Source organism: Miniopterus schreibersii (assembly GCF_964146895.1).
Source record: "Miniopterus schreibersii genome assembly, chromosome: 2".
NCBI lineage: Eukaryota > Metazoa > Chordata > Mammalia > Chiroptera > Miniopteridae > Miniopterus > Miniopterus schreibersii.
Window position 1 is genome coordinate 139349629 of NC_138102.1, and position 19814 is coordinate 139369442.

Consider the following 19814-nt stretch of genomic DNA (forward strand, 5'->3'; position numbering starts at 1 on the left):
GAGTTCAACCCACGCAAGGCCACCGCCATTCCCCCAGCCAGAGGGGGCTGGGCTGAAAGAGGATGGGCCTGAAGGGAGGGGGCAGCCTGAAGAGCGGTAAGGGCTGGAGGAGGGAGCATCCAGGAGGCCCACGGCCCACCCCCAGCCCAAGCCAGAGTGGAGACTCCGTCACAGGAAGTGGAGGCCACTCCCCACCCCCTAACGTCAGGGGCCGGAAGTGAGCGTTGCTAGGGCGCTGATGAGGGCTGGAGGCGACTGTGTGGAGAGCGTGTCTTGACTCAGGTAGGAAAGACGTCCGGGCCTTGGCTTGGGGCCCAAACACCTCACCTTAGGGTGCTGGGGTGCGTTCACCAACTACTGTCTTCCCTTTCGAGCCCATAGCCTCGGGCCTGATGAAACCACCAGCCTGGTGGGTTCTCCACGCAGCTGTTTTGGCTGCGGGCGGTTCCGGCCCCTCGAGGGCCTCCCCAGCTCCTCGGTCTACAAACAAGCTAACCACCTTCTCCCCCTTCTCCTGTTTAGTACCATTGCTTAAAGCTACTCTGAATGTCCTGTTGAGAAAAAGAAAAACTCTTTTACTGAGCCCCCAGCCCTGTTGAGTTTAACCAGTTGCTTCAGACTACATTCAGCCCCCAAACTAGGCGGCTTTGTGTAATTTGTCCGTTTCACTGCGTCTAGTATTCGGGAAGAGATAAAGATCACCTGTTAACAGTTTGATACTTAAATGGACAAGGCTGACGCTGAGGCCATGGATTCTAGTGCACTTTATCTATTGTAATTAGTCTTTTTGCCCCCAAAAGATAAGGTGGCATCCTACAAGTTGCTGAATCTAGTGTTGATCAGTCCTTTAAATGCTTTAAAATCAAGGAACATAATATTTGGTCCTTCCTTCCGCTTATTTTTATTTAAAAAGTACAGAGTGACTATGTACAAGTAAAAACATGTTGAAAGGAAGCTGAGAATTTCTTAATCCAGACATTTTTAGGACAGTTTCACTAATGATTGTAACTAACAAATGGGCTCTGCAGCAAATTACTAAACTAGGGTTCCAGCTGATCACTTGTATTTCTTATCATGGATTCCAAGGCTGCTTATGTCATAGAATGGGGGGGAAGGGGTGTGGAATTGTATGAGAGGCCAAAGGAGAGCTTGCTCTAGAGACAATAACTGTAAATCTAGCCAATTTCAGAAGTTTCTTATGGGATGGTTTTATATAAATTTAGGGTTTTTTTCCCAATAGCGGTGTTTATTTAATCACAGTGCTCAGTAGGGGGATATTCTATAGAAGAGAATTCAAACTACAAAACCAGTTCTTGTCTTTTAATCTTCCACAGTTCTCTTATAAATCTGTTCTTTTGTGATTCTGTTATCCATAAAATGGGCAGTTCTTAAGTCCTAACATTCAGAAGTTTTACCTCAGTTCATAGAGGGAATGACTATTAATTGGATAGATTAAATAACCAAGCCTCATTTTAGCATAGGAGATTGGAGGGGTAGAGGGGAGGTGAAGCATCAGTGGAAAGTATGGCACTTCCTGATCTTGTTTAAGAAAAGTCATAGATAGAAATAGTAGGCTAGAATGTCTGTGGGCATATTGGATGCATTACGTGTATATACTGCCATAGGCTTCCAGAATTCCCAAGTGCCCAGGGGGAGCAAGACTGGCAGCCTTTCCATCCTGTATTTTTATGAACTTGAGAGCTTTAAAATTGTGCCCTATTTCTATGTTTATCCTGAAGTTTAAATAACAGTATCCTTGTGGCCTTGATTTGTCCTCTCTAGTGTTAAATAAACCCTAACAGATGGTAAACAGTGACTGACCATTGTAATGGCACTTAAAGTAGACTGACATCAACTCAATACAGTTTAATTAGTAGTCATATGTGGTTTGTCTTAACTATTTGGGAGCCTTAGAATTTATTCCAAGAGTATGAATTAAGCAGTGATGTTGAAATGCTTTAAAGTAGTGAAGAATACTTTAAAGGGGAAAAAGTATTTGAAGGAGGAGGGCACTAAGGGTTTCTTACATTGAACTTGGGTAGCTTCAATTCCAGTTTGACTCTACCTCTTAGGGCCACCTTTAGGTACATTTCATTTCCAATTCCCTGAACCACTGCTTTTTCCCCCACAGCACTTGGATTCGGCTTCTTCATTTTCAACATGGAAGAAACTTACAGTATGTACTATTTATTGCTTTTAGAAAATAAGTTAACTTACATACAGTTTTATGTCTGAGAGGACTTTTAATGTGTGGCAAAGATTCACATTTCTCCTAAACTGCTAAGGAGAAACAATCTGTGTGATAGTAACATAGAAAAGTGCCCAAATTTGAAATAAGATACTTAAAATTTAAATAGTTAAAGAAGTATGAAAAGTCATCAAGTTTTGAAAAGGCTGCAGTTGGGACACCTGTATTAAATTATATTTTTATTAGCCCTGGCCGGTGTGATTCAGTTGGTTCAGCATCATCCCATGCACTGGTCACCAGTTCAATTCCCAATCAGGGCACATGCCCAGGTTGTGAGTTCAATCCACGGTTAGGGTGCATACAGGAGGCAACTAATCGATGTTTCTCTCACATCGATGTTTCTGTCTCTTGCCCTCTCCCTTCCTCTCTCTAAAAAAAAATCAATAAAAACATTTTTAAAATATGTATATATATATTTTTTTATTAAATGAAGCATTCTAATTTGTCAGGACTTTAGTTTCTCCTGTTAATGACATAGATATAGTAACCTCTGTTTTCTTTCTATTTTGAGGGATAATATTACATAATATTGTTGATGTAGATTGAGTTTTTAGGATTAAAGAAATCTTAGAGAGGATTTTTCTTTCTCTAGTGATCCAGACACCTTAGATGGCCCAGAAAATCAAAAGGGAGCCAGCACTAGAATTACACAAGTGTAGAACCAAAAGAGACCTGAAAATCACTATATTTAACACTCAAATTTTACACTGAGAAAACAAAACCTATATTAATTGATTTGCCCAGGGTTACATAGTTAATTAGGGACATAGTGAGAACCAGAGTCTTTTTTTTTTCTCCAGAGAGAGGGGGGAGGGGGAGAGAGAGAGAGAGGGAGGGAGAAAGAAAGAAACATCAGTGATGAGAGAGTCATTGATCGGCTGCCTCCTACACACCCCCCACTGGGGACGGAGCCCAAAACCCCGGTATGTGCCCTGACTGGGAATCGAACCTCGATCTCCAGGATCATAGGTCAATACTCAACCGCTGAGCCACACCAGCCAGGCAAGAACCAGAGTCTTATACATTGTGTGTATGGAGTGTCCTTCTTGATATCACAAGGCACTATGGTTTCTAGGCCCTGACCAAGTTTGAGGAACATCTGAACCGGTGAGTAGATGAAACTTGTCAGCAGGGCCTACTTTGTTTCCTGCTTTGCAGTCGTGTTCAGGATCTCTTTGTAATAAGTTCCAACCAAGGGATATTTTAGTTCCATTCTGCCTTCAAGGAGGAGTCCAATAAAACCTTCATCACCAACATACAGAAACTACATGGAAATAGTCTTTATTAAATATCTACAACAAAGGTTCTCAAATTTTAGCATGCAGCAAAATCACCTGGGGGGGGTAGGGCTTATTAAAACACAGGTTGCTAGACCCCACCCCCAGAATTTCTGATTCAAAAGGCCTGGGACCCAAGAACTTGCATTTCCAACATGTAAGGTGATGCTGCTGTTCTGAGGACCACACTTTGAAAATCATTAATCACCAAGGTTGATTCTCCTTGATCTTCCCTACGGCTCCCTCCCCCACCCTCTTTTCTTAAAATAAGAAACCACTGGGCGTGGCTCAGCAGTTGAGCATTGACCTAGGGTCCAGGAGATTGAGGTTCAATTCCTCAATGCCTGGGCTGAGGATTCTTGCAGGAGGCACCTGATGGATATTTCTCTCTCACATCCATGTTTCTCTCTCTCTCTTCCTCTCCCCCTTCCTTTCTCTCTAAAATCAATAAACATATCCTCCAGTGAGGATTAAAATTTTTTTTTTTAATTTTTTTAAGCAAATAACAAAACTAGGTACAAGAAATCCCATCACATGCCCCAATATGGAGGAAACTTGAGGACATTATGTTAAGTGAAATAAGTCAGTCACGAAAAGACAAAATACTATATGATTTCACTGAATGATGAAGAATCTAGACTAGTCAAACAGAAATAGAACCGTGGTTGCCATGGTTGGGTGGAGGAGGGAACAGGAGTTGTTTAATGGGTATAGAGTTTCAGACTTGCAAGAGGAAAAAATTCTGGAGATTCGTTGCACAACAATGTGAATATACTTAACACTACTGACTTGTACACTTAAAAATGGTTAAGATGGTAAATTTTATGTTGTATATATATATATTTATCACCATTTAAAATTTTTTAATTAAAAAGAAAATAAAAATTTTAAATCGAAAAAAACAGGTTAGAGCTGACCTAAATTACTAGAGACCAAAAAGTAAAGCATTATGGTAGGAAACCATCATTATCAACTCTGATGTGTACCACTGTGTGGGCAGTACACTGTGTATGAATCATAATGTACGTCAAGTATGTCAGCTGCTGACATGGCTTAACATTTGCTAGTGATGGAATGGATTAAATGAAAGGATTTAATAAGAATTTCATCTGTAAACTCTCCCTGGGTGTCCTAAAGCTTCAGAAATATGAAAAGATTGCTGGTCAGAATACGCCTGGTTGGCATAATAAGCCTGCCTGTCCTCTAAGATTTTTCCTTCCTATTTATTCTGTCCTTCAAGTCACCTTTCTGGCTTATTTGCATAAGGATCCATGGTTAGCAATTTATTCCATGTTTACCACTCTTCCAGTGAAACTGTCTGTTTCAATTCCCTACTGGCTTCTGATTTTCATAGCAGTCTCTTGGTTTATAAGCTTCTTGTCAAATGAGAATTGTTTATCTTATTTCACTTTTATCACTGCCTTCAGTGGGGGCAAAAGCAGTTTGTTAGGTTGACTCTTGTCCTCAAAATATACTGAGAATGTGCTTAACCATTGAATTCCCCTTCCTTAACCAGTTTATTAAAATTTGGGGCTCAGCCTGGGCATCTTTAAAGCCTAAGGGTAGTTTTACACGTTCAGAGAAACTTCTCTGAGAAACATGGAAATAATCCCTGAAAGTATAGCCTTCTAAGGGTAGTTTTAAATAGCATGATATAGGTTAGGGGCTTTCTTTCACCCAGCAGCTTCATATGTCTGCTGTTGTTTTAACCTCAGGAGATTCTGTGTTTGAAGATTATTCTGTTTTTTAATCTGGCAAATTTGATAATCACTAGATTAAAGAATTCTTGTTTTTTCCAATTTATGCATCAAAATATGAAAAGTAAAACCACCTACCTGATAAAGGTATTGGTTTCATTTGAGAGGTAATTAAAGTAACCAAGATCAGGAACTACTTATCGTGGTAGTAAATTAATGTTGACAGATGAAAAAGAAGTCATCTCGCCCGGCCGGGCGTGGCTCAGTGGTTGAGCGTCGACCTAGGATCCAGGAGATCGGGGTTCGATTCCCGGTCAGGGCACATGCCTGGGTTATGGGCTCAGTCATTGACTCTCTCATCATTAATGTTTATCTCTCTCTCTCTCACTCTCCTCTCCTCTCTCTGAAATCAATAAAGATATATTTTTTTTAAAAAGAAAAGAAAAAAGTCATCTATTAATGAATATTTCTCAATCTTCCATAGAACATGTCACACATATAAAGCAGTGCTTACCAACTTTTTTCATGTCATGCATACTGGTAAATAGATGGGTGCTGGGAGCCCACGTGCAGTGGGCCCTGCATTGATATATTGGACCACCATCCATTCCAACCTTCAGTATACTGGTTAGGAAGCTCTGGTTGGGCTAGCTAGAATGGAAATGACCCTGAATTAGCACTTTTAGAAAAGGAAAAGAGAATGTCATTTCATTTAACGTTTTGTTTTATAGTGAGGGTCACCAACAGTGAAAACAGCAATGTTTAAATGCAACCAAATATGGCCCAGCCAGGCGTGGCTTAGCGGTTGAGCCTCGATCTAGGATCCAGGTGATCGGGGTTCGATTCCCGGTCAGGGCACATGCCCGGGTTGTGGGCTCGATCAATGACTCTCTCATCATTGATGTTTCTATCTCTCTCTCTCCCTCTTCTTTCCTCTCTCTGAAATCAATAAAGATATATTAAAAAAAAAAAATACAACCAAATATGAACTAAGACCTCATCCCTTGATTGTTGGTTTTGCTGGACTTAACACAATTTTATCTTATCAGGGTTACAGTTTCATTTTCAAATGTTTAGTCACCCTTTTTTTTTAAATTCCAAGTTGTTATCAGACTGTCTTATTCTATTGTTACAGATTCTGTTGGAAAATATATTGTGCCTGTAATGCTGTGGTTTTCTAAAGACCTGTTAAGCTTTGTACTTACCCTATTTCTCTCTCTTTCAGTTGATTCCCTGGACCCTGAAAAGCTATTACAATGTCCCTATGATAAAAACCACCAGATCAGGGCCTGCAGGTTTCCTTATCATCTTATCAAGTGCAGAAAGGTAGGGTATTATTTTCATAATTTGCCCTGTAATGCCCTCTTGAGTGCTTTTTAAAAAGCCAAATTTTATAAATATCAAATAATTTTAACATAAGTGTTTTAATTGAATGCCAGAATTGTTTTTGGAAATCTACCTTTGTATTAAATACCAACATTTATAAAAAGGGGTTTGTTTACTTCTTGGGTACATAAGTTTTTCCCCTATTTTAGTTTTTTCCCCAACTAACGATAAGCACCCATTTATAAACAGCTTTTCTGGAGTCTTTTCTCCCTTTGTAAAACAGAGGAAACAACTAATTTTTGCTAGCAATGAGAAAATCCCTTTTGCCTTGTGAATTCAATGTGTCCATTGTCTTGATAAGGAATGAGTATATAATATGATTTCTGATATTTTCGGTTATAAATTTTAGAGAAGCTGAACAGTTAGAGGCTAGCCGAAGAAAAGATTATTCCTGAAAATAACTGTTTTTCCAAATTTCGACAATAAGCATCTTTGAGGGGGAAATAACAACTCATTAGAGGTTCTTCCCTGGTCTGTCTTTTGTAGATTTAGCTGTCATAAACTGCTTTAATGCTGGTATATTAACTGAAGCACTTTGAAAAGATTGTTAGAGTGCTGATGTCAGATACAGAGGCCAAAGTTCTGCCAGATTTATGTTTGGAAAACAGTTTTGGTTTTCAATTTTGGTTTTCAGTTGTATGCAATTTAATCCAAAATGCATACAATTTATGTATGCATTAACATCCTATAAAGGGTGTTTCTCTTGCAGTCCTGGAGATATGATTATAATGCCATTTTTTATTATTTCTCCAGCTCTTTTTAATCTTTTGAGCAAAGATCCCTTAAGGTTGAACCTAGACAATATGGATCAGAAGATACTACCACAACTTCCTCCCCTAGGCTCTCTAACATATCAAGGATAAAGGTTGGGAAAGGGAGCCACGCAGTGTAAAGACATTGTCATAACTCTTCTCTTCTAATGCTCTTAATCTTTTGCCCCAAAACCTTTGCATTGGAATGCCTGACATCCCTTAACAAAAATTATGGAGATAAGTGCCCTCCCAATTTTCTCCTGTTTTTTTCTAGCCTTCCCCCCATTTCACATTAATTTTACTCTTTTGAGTATTATTTGTGATATATCTTTTGCTTCTCCTATTAAGCAAATTTCTTAATTGCTGGTATATATAACCATAAGATTTAGGAACATTAAACTTTGTTTTGTTTTAAAATAAGGAACTTGGTGAGCAGAGTAGACCCTATCCTTTGGGCTTTTCCTTAGTGAAATAATGGAAATAAAGGTCAAATTGTTCAGAGCCTCATTTCAGGCATCATTACTTTAAATAAGTGTTCCTGTGTTAATCTGAAAAATCATTGGTTTGCTTCTTCTGCAGCTCCCTTCCAACAGTTATTTTCCAGCCCTATTGTATTGCAGTAGCAGGGGCACTACTGCAGTGCAGACTAAGAATATGTTTTAGTGTTACTGTGTATCCTCAATATCAGCTTTCAAAGACATCCAAAGAGCTCTGCCATTACAGGCTGTGCCACCTGAATCTCGTGACTTTGAAGAACAGGGAGAGAAGATGTGGTTCAAGTACCCAATTCTAAATTTGCTGTTTACCTCCATATAAGCTGCTCTAACCCCAAAATCTGTGTTGTCAGTCTCTACAGTCATAACAAAGAGGCTTATGTTTTGCTGAGTTTGAGACACTATATGGTTCTTATGCGTGATAAATAATTTCCTCTTAATTTTCTACTATGAGTTTACCTATCACAGTAAGTTTATTGAGAGATTTTAGGGGAGCCACTTACAGATAAAGCTGAGCCACACCCCTTGGACTTTTAAGAGAACAAGAAAATTGATAAACCCCTTAATTTTTGTTCCACAGAATCATCCTGATGTCGCAAACAAATTGGCTACTTGTCCCTTCAATGCTCGCCATCAGGTTCCTCGGACCGAAATCAGTCATCATATCTCAAGCTGTGATGACAAAAGTTGTATAGAGCAAGACATTGGTAAGGCTGACTACCTAAGATGTTTCGGTGCTAGAGGTTAGCCCCTTTAAATTTGTATTATACTACATTGTCACCTTGATTTTTGGGTTTTAGTTTTTAAGAACACTTTCAGCAGGAAAAGGTCGTCTGGTTGTGTTTGTCAGAATGCTTTTTCTCTAAACAGCCTGTTCATTTTACCAATAATTCATCAAACTAAAAAAAAAAAATCCTTTTATTGCCATAAATATGGTAAATACATTTGTTTCTGCTTTTCTTTCATTCTTCTGTCAGCAAGGGGATAAGACCGCTCTGTTTATCTTTCATGGCATCCATTTTTCAGTAACAAAGACCCATTGTGCTACTCTCTTAGCCACTAACCCCTTTAAACATAACTTAGCAATGTCCCGGTTTATGTCAGAATCTCTATTGTCTTGCAGTCAACCAAACCAGGAATCTTGGACAAGAGACTCTGGCTGAGAGCACATGGCAGTGCCCTCCTTGCGATGAAGACTGGGATAAAGGTAAGTGCTTCTGCATCTTTTTCTTCACAGTTTCTAAATCTCAAATCATTTGCCTTAGACAGAAGGAAGATTTTCCTTTTTTATAAACATACCATGTTGTAGAGAATGCTTTATTATTTTTATTGCGCCCCAAAACAAGCACATTTGTATCGCTGTGCAGACACGTGAAACAGCCTATTCCTCTTAATTGGAAAAGGCACTTCTTTACATCTGTTTTTTCCATAAATTGTGTTACACCATCTGTGTTTGGCTGTTACTAGGCACATTTATTATTATTTATGTCGTTTGTGTTTATATCCTTCTATTAAATTCCTGCTACTGTGTCACTTGGGCAGGGTCCTTGATCAATTTTTACTTCCTTCTCTAAACTTAGGTGTATTATTTTTCATTTTACAAATTCAACTAGCATGAACTGGTGTCTTATACTACAAACTATGTTTTACTTCCTTTGGCAGATTTGTGGGAACAGACCAGCACCCCATTTGTCTGGGGCACAGCCAACTACTGTGGCAAGAACAGGTAAATGAAATGGTCTCATTCCCAGCACTGCCTCGCAAAATCAGTGTGCTTTGTTACCAAAAAAAGCCACCAAAGCATGAGTTGACCTCTTTCCTTGATGATGTTACTTGGTAGTAACTTAGTCTAAATAGTTTTGGTGGATTATTTTTCTTATTTCTTCCTTGATTCATAAAAAGTCACATGCTTTGTGTTAATCACTGTGGGAACATAAAAATACTAGCTTATAGTCTAGCAAAGGAGATAGTGCTGTCCGACACTCTTATGTCTTAGTTGGGTTTTTTTGCTAGGTTCGTATTATTTTAATGGTTTCAAAAAATTATCCAGCTATACCACGTGGATAATTTTTCCTCTTGGTAACTAGTGTCTAAGGAAAAGGTAATCTTAAAAGTTTTTTATTTGTGAGTAGGGAATCCAGAGTACTTATTGGATAGGGAAGAAAATGCATCTCTTCTTCCCACTGATTTTGCATATAATTTTGAAATCTGTAGGATTTCTCATTATTTTATCTTCAAACCTTAGAAGATCAAATTTCAAATCCAAATGAGAATATTTCTGGATTAGAAAATGAAGGAATGAGATGCTAGACTTCATTTTTTCCCCAAAATAAAATATCAATTTTTATTTCTTAGCTCCTGAGGTCAGTTAGTAGTTGTAAGTGTACCTTATTTTGTGTGTGCACTAAGATGGAAAAACTTGAAGATGAATTTTATTGGTACAATTTTAATTTTGCCTCAGTTTTGTGAGATTTGTTGCCTCTGGTTTGATTGTCTTGGCATTTTATTTTATTACTTACGTTTATTGAGTGAGTTTATGAGCCTGTCATACAACTGAACAGTAGATGGCATTGTTGTTTATCTCAATTTCTGGAAAATGAAAATACTTAGACCCATCTTAATGCCTGTACAGAACAGTGAGCTTTCCAGAGAAATGGTAATCATTCTAATTACAAGAACATTTTGATGGAAATGTGTTTACATTTCATAATATAGGTTGTTTTCCCCCAAATTACAAAAAAACATAGTTTGATTGTCTTGCATGTGCCTGCCTGAAGAATACAGATGTGCTGGCATAGTCAAATTTATCTTTTTTTTTTCCAGCCCTGCAAGCAACATAGTTATGGAACATAAGAGTAACCTAGCTTCAGGCATGCGCGTTCCCAAGTCTCTGCCATATGTTCTGCCATGGAAAAACAGTAAGTGAAATGAGACAAAATGCTTTTATTCTTTTCTTTGTGCTAATAAATACAATTAGTCTTGATATTCAAAGACATGTCTAATCTGAATACCTTGCACTCCATAACCTGAGAGAGAGTACCTCAAGTTTTGTACCCTAAGCACCTCACGTCAACCTAGACCTGGTTCTGGTTAGTAACAGGAAAGTACAAGATCACAGAAACCAAAAGAATATTTTCAAGATAGGGTGACCACTGACATCAAATACCATAAATAAATTTGGAGACCAATAAAAAGACTACTGTCCTGACTGGTCTTACTCAGTGATTAGAGTGGCAGCCCACTCACCAAAGGGTCATGGGTTCAGTTACCCATCAAGGGGGTACATACCTGAGTTGCAGGTTAAATCCCCAGCCCCAGTCAGGGCACAAGCGGAGGCAACCAATCGATGTGTCTCTCTCACATCGATGTTTGTCTCTCTCTCCCTCTCTCTCCCACTCTCTCTAAAAAAATAAGTGGAAAAAATATTCTCAGGTGAGGATTAACAACAACAACAAAAGACTATTGATTTTGGTTTGGAGGAAGTCATCCCTGACTTTTAAGACATAAGATCAATAGGGAATTGGGATTAAAAATTGAATTTCAGAGACCTAAAAGGAAATGTGTAGAGAGAACATGAAAGTTATGAGTCATAAGAACCAGCATAAAAATAGTATTTAAATGTCTCCCCTAGACATCAGAGGCCATGCTGAGCAAACAGATACTAAATTTGTATCATACCACCCTGGTAAAGAAATTCCCACATATGGAACACCCAAGATATTGTAATATTTAATATAAACTTTCTTTTCCTAATGTTGCCCCCAAATTCAGATTCCCTTGCTTTCAGTGCTACTATTTGAGTTAATTTTCAGGTGGCTAGAGGATTTCCTTTAAAAAACTTCCCTTTGAATACTTGCCCAAAAAATGAGATCACCAAATCATATGCCAGAAGTCTTGATAAGTATTTGCCTTTCTCATACTCTTGAGAAGAATCCAATCACTAATTTTAAATTCTTCTACTTTTAGCCCTGACCAGTGTGGCTCAGTTGGTTGGAGTGTTGTCCAATGTACCAAAGGGTCTCAGGTTCAATTCTCAGTCAGGGCACATACCCAGGTTGTGGGTTTGATCCTGGTTGGGATGCATATGGAAGGCAACCAATCGTGTGTGTTTTTTCTCTCTCTCTCTCCCCCTCTCCCTTTCTCTCTCTCTAAAATCAATAAAAAAGCATATCCTCAGGTGAAGATTTAAAATAAATAAATAAATTATTCTAGTTTTATATTGTAATTCAATATACCCCAGAATAAGTCATTTGTGTTTAGTTAGAATAGAGGATGGAATGAATTTCAATTGGCCTGGTGTATTTATTTTGAAATATTTTTGCTCTGTAGATGGAAATGCACAGTAACTGAATATCTCATCAAGTAAGTATTTCAGTTTTATTTCACTATTTCTTCAGATGGTAGCAAGATTTAACTGGACATAAAGCAATTTGGGTCCAATTTTCTTTCAGATTATGGTACCAAATTAAAGCTTTGTGTGTCCCTATGTTTTTTAAGTATATAGTTTCTGTTATGGCTTTACACGCTAATGAATAGGCATTTACTGCTTAAATTAGAATTTGGTTAACATGCCAAGTTGCTTTCCCTAGAGTTAGTACACATTCCCTTTTTTTTTTTTCTTATTTTCTTTTCTTTTTTCTTTTCTTTATCAGAGTTACATTCTAGATCTATCACGCCTCTTTAATGGGCTGAGATTAATCAGACAGCTGTGCTTCACTGCTCTGCAATTCTTTCCCTGTGCAGTATAGTTTAACATATCAAAATATTCATACTCTTTTTAATGAGCACTTAAAAGTTTTGGGTCTCTAAGAGTCTTGCACTGCTAATCTTATCTGAATATTTGATTTAACAGAACCTCACAAAAATCTATATGAAGAGAGCATAATGTTTTACTTTTCACAGATGAAGCCTTTCCTCGAGGTTACCCTATGTACCTACCATAGCTGAGCCAAGTTTGGTGCTTCAAATGGTGTTTTGGCTGAGGTTGCCCAGCCACATTGACCCTGGCAAAAGGAATAGTATAAAGGCTAGAAATGGGAATATATCCCCCACTGTCTTGCAGCTAGTAGGCCCTCAGTGAATATTTAGTGAATGAATGAGTAATTGGCCTGTTGCCTTCCAGTTCATTCACTTCCTCTGGACAGTGAATCAGATGGACCTTCTGTGAGTTAGGGTTCATTTTGTACCAAAACTGATGTTTCTTCTGGTGAAAAGTAGAAAAGAAATTCTAAAAGCAAACACTCCTTAGCTATGGAAAATAACTATCAGTTGCTTCTAGGTACTAGCCTTTTTTCTTGGTAGGTTCTGACATCAAATTGTTAAATACAGGGGGGTGAAACAGGGTGGAATGGGTCACTGGGGAGAAAAAGGGACATCTGTAATATTTTGAACAAAAAAAAAAAATTGTTAAATACATCAGGAAAGCAATAAATTGCATCTGGCCCCAGAAGGAAAAGAGACACAATAGCACTGGGCTGTGTCAAGGAAGTGCACACAAATCTGGATAAATCATGAACTTTGAATCCTCCTCTGACACACTGTACAAAATACTTGGTGCTCTAACAGTATGGATAGTTACCTTGTAAAAATGGCTACTCTTAAGGTGAAAGCCTAGGAGAAACTTCTATATCACTTAAGACACACCTCTACTTTGGAACTCAGCTCTTTGCTATTAAACTCCTTAGATACTAAAAATTTATTTTTCTGTGTAAGCCCTGAAGAATCGGGGAGAAAAATTATCCTAGGTTAGTTAAGACTCTTTTAACAGCCACAGATCTTCTTATCCTCTTAATAAAGTATCATTTATTGAATGCCTATTGTTGCAGAATTCTCTGGCTTCTTTGGAAGGATACAAAAGAAATAGAAGACATGATTTATTCCCTTAAGGAACTTAATTATGGGTGGAGAGTTTTTTGAATATACATAAGGTTGAAAAGGGTTTGTTTACCTTGTATTCAATATGCTTTATCCCATTTGTGTGTTTATCAACAACTCCATTTTTTACTAGATAAGTGCCTCAAAAGCAGGTAATATTAATTTTTGTTCTTCTAATGTACACTGTAACAGTTCAAAATATATTGTTAAATGAATGAGTAGTAGAGTGAATGAAAAGGAAAAAAATCAATATAAGTTGATTAGAATTAATCCAGAATTGTCTGTAGGAGTCAATTGCCTGGATAGTCAATTCTTATTTTCTCCTCAGTCATAAAACTGTTGACACAGGAGTATACATTGATCTCTTCATAGAATGCTTTTAATTCAATTAACAAGTTTCTGTGTGCTTAGTGATACTGAAGAGCTCAGGGTCAGAAGGTACTTGATGCTGTGCCATTAACAACAGGAGATTCCTCCAGTGACCAAGAGATTTTAATTGGGTTGTAATTGTGTGGTCCATTGTCACATGTAGTTGGTGCCTTTGTCATTGAAAGGAACTAAATTTTCCTTTTTTTCTCATTTCCTTACAGATGAGTGAACCTAGAAGACTCTTGCTTCTTCCTGCTACCAGTGGGTTCTTCATTTTTCTCCTAATCTAGTTATAGAAAGATAAACTATCTGTGACTTTCAAACTGACAGATGCCTTTTTTTTTCACCCCCTTTTTGAGTCCTCACTCATTTGATGCAAGAGTGAACCCTCATACTTAGAAAAACTGTTTCAAATAAACCATTGATGTAGATAGGTTGATAGTTTGGTTAAGTACTTGGAGCCCCAAGATCAGAAATCACATCCCTTTCCACATTAATGAAACATAATTATTGGGTGGAACAGGTCATTGGAGAGAGAAAAAGGGACATCTGTAATATTTTAAACAAAAATAAAATGTAAAAAAAAGAAAAAGAAAAAGAAAAAAGGAAGAATCCAGCAAAAGCAGGCAAGAAACTTGGGTTGGGAGAAGTAACTGTGTATTCATGTTCTCTGATACACATGAACCAAATTCTTTTTAGCATTAGTAGGAATGGACCAATTTGATCAGTGCATCTGTTTATCCAGAGTCTCCAAGATATTGGTAGCATTTATGGAGCAAAATACCCCATTCTTGTTTAGAATGTTTAGGATAACTTGTTACCTAAATATTTCCAACCTAGGGTAGGGTTCTTTTATTTACTTTATTTCTTCCACATTCCAACTAGACATTGTACTAGTTGTCAAACTAGGTGTGGATTATGTAGGAGTGAAGATTGGCATAGAGGGGAGGAACAAGTGTACATGCAGAGAAGAGAGAGGCTTTCCACCTGTGTGTGAAATTTAATTAAGCTTCAAAGCTTAAATGTGTGAGGGCCCTGCTTACTACCCTGGAGTGTATGTATAAGTAAGATTTTGAAACAGCCAAAGCTCTGGCTGTCCTAGCATCTTGTTGGCCCTTACAGGGAGACTTCATAATCTCCCCAGAGATTGTTTGGATTGTTTTTGTGTGGTGGTTTTCAAGTTTGATTTGGTTTGGTTTTAAACTGTCTAGCATGGAGAGGAATTTGTGATCTGGTATAGATAGATAGGAACTTGGCTGAAGCATACTGGCAGATAATTCCAAAAATGACCTCTCTAGCAGAGTAACAGATAAGGGGAAGTAGGCTCTTATGGAATGCCTTCTTCCGAGAGTTTTATACGAAACAGGATTCTTCCCTGATGAAACAGAGCTGTTTCTTTAGTTCCAAACTCTAAAAACAGGTTGAAGATAAGTATCAGTACAGTAGTATTTCTGCTTAGGTGCATGATCTTAAGTGAATAATCTTAAGTGAATAATTAGGCCATTTCGTCTGGAGAGAGTGGTGAATATATTGAGGGGGGAAAAACACCCTTTATGCCCCTAATTCTGGTCATTTATGTTTGTGTATAAATCAACACCTTATTAATGAAAAATACAAAACTCTTTTGATTTCCTTTGTTTGGGTGATAACAGAACAAAACTATCATCTGCTACCCTTGTAACCCAGAATTCCTACCTAGTTTAGGAGAAACAAGTAGGGGCATGAGTCTCATTGCAAAGAATTAGCTGCTTGAATACAACTCAACAAAGGAATTAAACAGAAAATAGTTACTTCGTTTTTTTAAATATCTAAAGGTGAGATAAGCTAACATCTGTCACTTATGAAAAACATGAAAACCCTGATTTTGTTATTTTAGATCACTCTTTGTTTATGACTACTAGAACTTAGTCACAATTCATCTGACCTTTTGGAGTATAACGCTCACATAGGAGAATGAATGGCTGCCTGTGTTATTAGCTCACAAAATTGACAATCCGTTGTTTCTTTGGTAAACTAATGATTAAAGCAACCAATTTGTCTGATCTAGGAGCTTTCAGAGACTGCTTGGGATTTTTATTGGGCCTAGGATTCACTAGTCTAGACTTTGTTTGCTGGAGATTTTTAGAGATTTCCAAAAACTAGAACAAAGAAGTGACTATTTACTACTTCCATCAGATGTTGAGAGGAGAAGCTTACTTATCTGACACCCACTTTTTGAGATCATACCCTCCCTTTGGAATGTGAACAGTGTAAGATAAAGAGTTGAATAGTCTATCTTAATTTCATTTACAGTCAGGTGTTATGGTTAAAGGTTAAATACAGAGGTGTTTCAGAACCTTAGTCCAGAGCCTCTGAGTCCTACATTTTGATCTTATGCAGGGCTTCCAGATTCTACCCCAAAGAGAGGATTTGCTTTTTAGAAGATTGCCTTTCTCTATAAGGGTTCTAGAAGTGCCAATGTGATTTGCAAATGTTATTACCAGGAATAAACAAATGCAAGTAATAAGGGATGTTTAGCTCTCCTGGTAGCTGTACCTGAGCTAAACAAGGAGAGTATGTAGATTTAATTTCAAATAATGCACCGCAATACCCTTTCATTGGTGAGGCAGAAGAGTAGCTGCTTGCGTTAGTCTCTTAGACAAAATGTACATACCTATACTGGCATTCTTAAGAGTCCTTTACTTGTGCTTTTCACAATTCACATTAAGCTCCAAAGTAGGTAGAAACCAAGGAGATAACATTATACTCTTTTAAAGATACAGGCTATAAAAATCAAGTTGATGTGTATACCATATTTTAAATGATCGAAGCAGGACTAGCCTTGCAAAGAAGAGACCTCTTAGAAAACATTCATTTCTGATATCAACACAATGGGTAGAATAAGGAAAACTACCTAAATTCCATGAGAAAAATATTGTAGTGATGGCTCATTCTTTTGATCCCTGTCTTCCTGGTAGTGTTAAGCTTCAGAACATATTCGTATCCTACTTCAGAACATATTCGTATCCTACTTTACAGTCATGGCCTTTTAGAGGCCACTGAAGACATTAACCTGTTCATACCAGCAGTCTCAGCTGACCTTCTGTTCCAGCCATACCAGTCTGAAGAATGTAGACCTGTGTATGAACAGGGCATTTGGACTTTACACAGCCATTCTACTGCCTGGTAGAACTCACTTAACTTTTATAAACTCAGTAACTGGTGAGACATGTAAAATCTAAGATTGTATATTACTAGGAAGATCAGCATCCTAGGCCAACAGTAACCCTAGAGAACAACCATATAGTCAGCAGATAGGTATTTGTGTTTACCTTAATTAAAGACTGTTTCATATGAAACTAAAATAGTGTAAGAACCTTTGAGGAAATGTGAAGAAAAGATGATTAGTTTTATAATATATAACACACACATATTATAGATAGAAAGGAAATCTGGGCTGTAGAGAAAAGCTATGTATGAATCCAACCATGCCTCTTAATGTTTAGTAAAATACTTACTGAAATAAAGTATATGCTTTCTTGGTTCATCTGTTTTGGTTTTATTTCCTCGGCTTTGGATTAAGGTTTTCCTTTGGCAGGGTTATTTAGGTCCTTGTGTTGGTTTTCTCTAGAGTAGAACGTTATAGCACAGGTGCAAATTGAAAGTGATGGAACGTCTTGATCTTTCGGTTAGAAGCTCCATTGAGATATCCTTTTGTTGAATTGGAGATTTCAACAGAAGAGCCTGTGTTTCAACTTTACAAAACCCTTGAAAAATAAGCATTAATATGGTTCCTCTAGGTATGAAACTCTGATACCCACCTATCATATCACATATACTCTTAAAGCTGGAAGGGAGCTTAAAGAGCACCTAATCCAAAATTTCATCTTACATATGAAGAAACAGGCCCTGAACAAATGTGCACGTTTGTTTGTTTTTTAAGTAATGAGACTGATAAACACAAAATTCAAGGTAGTGGTTATCTCTAGGGGAGAAGCCAGAGGGTTGGGATCAGGAAAAAGTACAATGTATTCATAGTATTCTGTTTATTAAGTTGGGTGGTGGGTTTCCCAGGGTTTATCTTATACTTCATATGTATGTATCAAATGCTATATAATTTTAAAACATTTAAGAGTAATTGCTAAAATTGTTGTACGGTGTTTACTGTAGGCAAGCCACTGTTCTTGCTTAGCATTTCACATATTTTAATCCAGAGGAGGAGTGGAGAACAAGCCTTTACAATTTTATCTTTGCCGAGGATACACAGCTTGTCAGTAGTGAGCTGTGACCATAATGTGGGACTTCCGCTTTCTAATTTACTGCTTTTGGCTTCTATAAGCACCCTGCTTCCCTAAATGTTGATTTTGTACTCAGCCTCTCATTCTTTCAGGTTATGAGCTCCTTTCTGAACTCCTTTCCATGTCTACCACCTTCGACTCCATGGTCAGTCATTTTAATAGCCTAAATTATCACCCTGGGTTCCCTTGACCCCACTGTTGTTCTACTTCACAAATTCCCAAGTCAAGTGAAATCCACTATCTCTTACTCTATTTTAGGTTATTGTGCATAGTGATAGAAAATCACATAAGTGTTCCAACTGACTCCACTGCAGATTCATGATTTCTTATGTCAGGCACTCGTTCCTATTGGTTTTTTTAGATTTACCTGGTTACCATTCACCCTTTGTATTGTTCTCAACTTTATAGTCTGTACTTCCCACCCCCACTTTCAGCCAATGGCTGTGCCTGTTACACTCTAGATAAAATACTGGTCATCAAGCTTCCTCTTTTTTCCATTTCTAGACTTAACTCTTACAGTATTGATCTTTTCCTTTATCTCAGAGATATACTTTGTCTCCAAGGCTAAGTCATCCTTCTACCTATACTATATCCCAATTTATTAGCTATCTATCGATACATGACAAGTTTCCTCAAAGCATAGTGGACTAAAACAATAATAAACATTTATTACCCTCACACTTTCAGACTGAGGCTGAAGGATTTGCTTCTAAGGTGGCTCATTTACATGTTTAGCAAGTCATTGTTGGTTGGTGGCAGAAGGCCTCAGTTCCTCCCCATGTAGGACTCTCCACAGCCTATTTGTCCTCACAATATGTCACCTGCCTTCCCCCAGAGTGCCTAAGAGCAAGGTGAGAGCTGTAAATTCTTTTATGACCTAACTTCAGAAGTCACACTCCATCGTTTCCACAATATGCTTTTGGTTACACTGGTGAGTCTTTTCATTATGGGAGGGGACTTCACAGGAGCATGAATATCAGGAGGCAGGGATCATTGTGGCCATCTTGGTAGCTGGCTATCACACCCAACTTCTATCCTCCAATATCTTCCTTAAGTTATTCCCTCTTTTCTCTTAACTTTAATTCTGTTTCTCTTTAACTTTTTTCTTTATATGTATTACATTTTTATTACATTTTTCATTAATAAATGGGTTATCTTCTTAGATGTTTAACCCTTTAAGCTACAAAAATGCTAAGGTTACATTCCTTTTTTTAAAGAAACACATACCCTGTCCTCTGTATCAGTCAGGGTTCCATTGCAGAAAACAATCCATATGAGCTTGTCTCAGCAGGAAGGGGGAAAGTGTTACAGGGAATTAAATGGATCACAGAATTGTTAGGAAGGCTTGAAGAAACAAACTCAAGACTGAATTTCCAAAAATAACTCCCAAAGGCTGCTCAGGGAGCTGTTACTTCTTCTACAGTTAGGAAGCTGCCACTG

At 37.8% G+C, this 19814-nt stretch overlaps 1 protein-coding gene across 1 annotated transcript; it reads left to right on the forward strand.

Annotated features, from left to right (window-relative positions):
• The first annotated feature begins 223 nt into the window (after window positions 1-223).
• On the forward strand, window positions 224-14658 carry GTSF1 (gametocyte specific factor 1). Its single transcript, XM_081128555.1, has 9 exons — window positions 224-282; window positions 2132-2176; window positions 6448-6548; window positions 8435-8561; window positions 8978-9061; window positions 9517-9580; window positions 10678-10772; window positions 12184-12216; window positions 14319-14658. Exons 2-8 carry the CDS (start codon window positions 2161-2163, stop codon window positions 12198-12200), a joined length of 504 nt encoding a protein of 167 aa, XP_080984681.1. The 5' UTR covers window positions 224-282; window positions 2132-2160; the 3' UTR covers window positions 12201-12216; window positions 14319-14658.
• Window positions 14659-19814: the final 5156 nt, after the last annotated feature.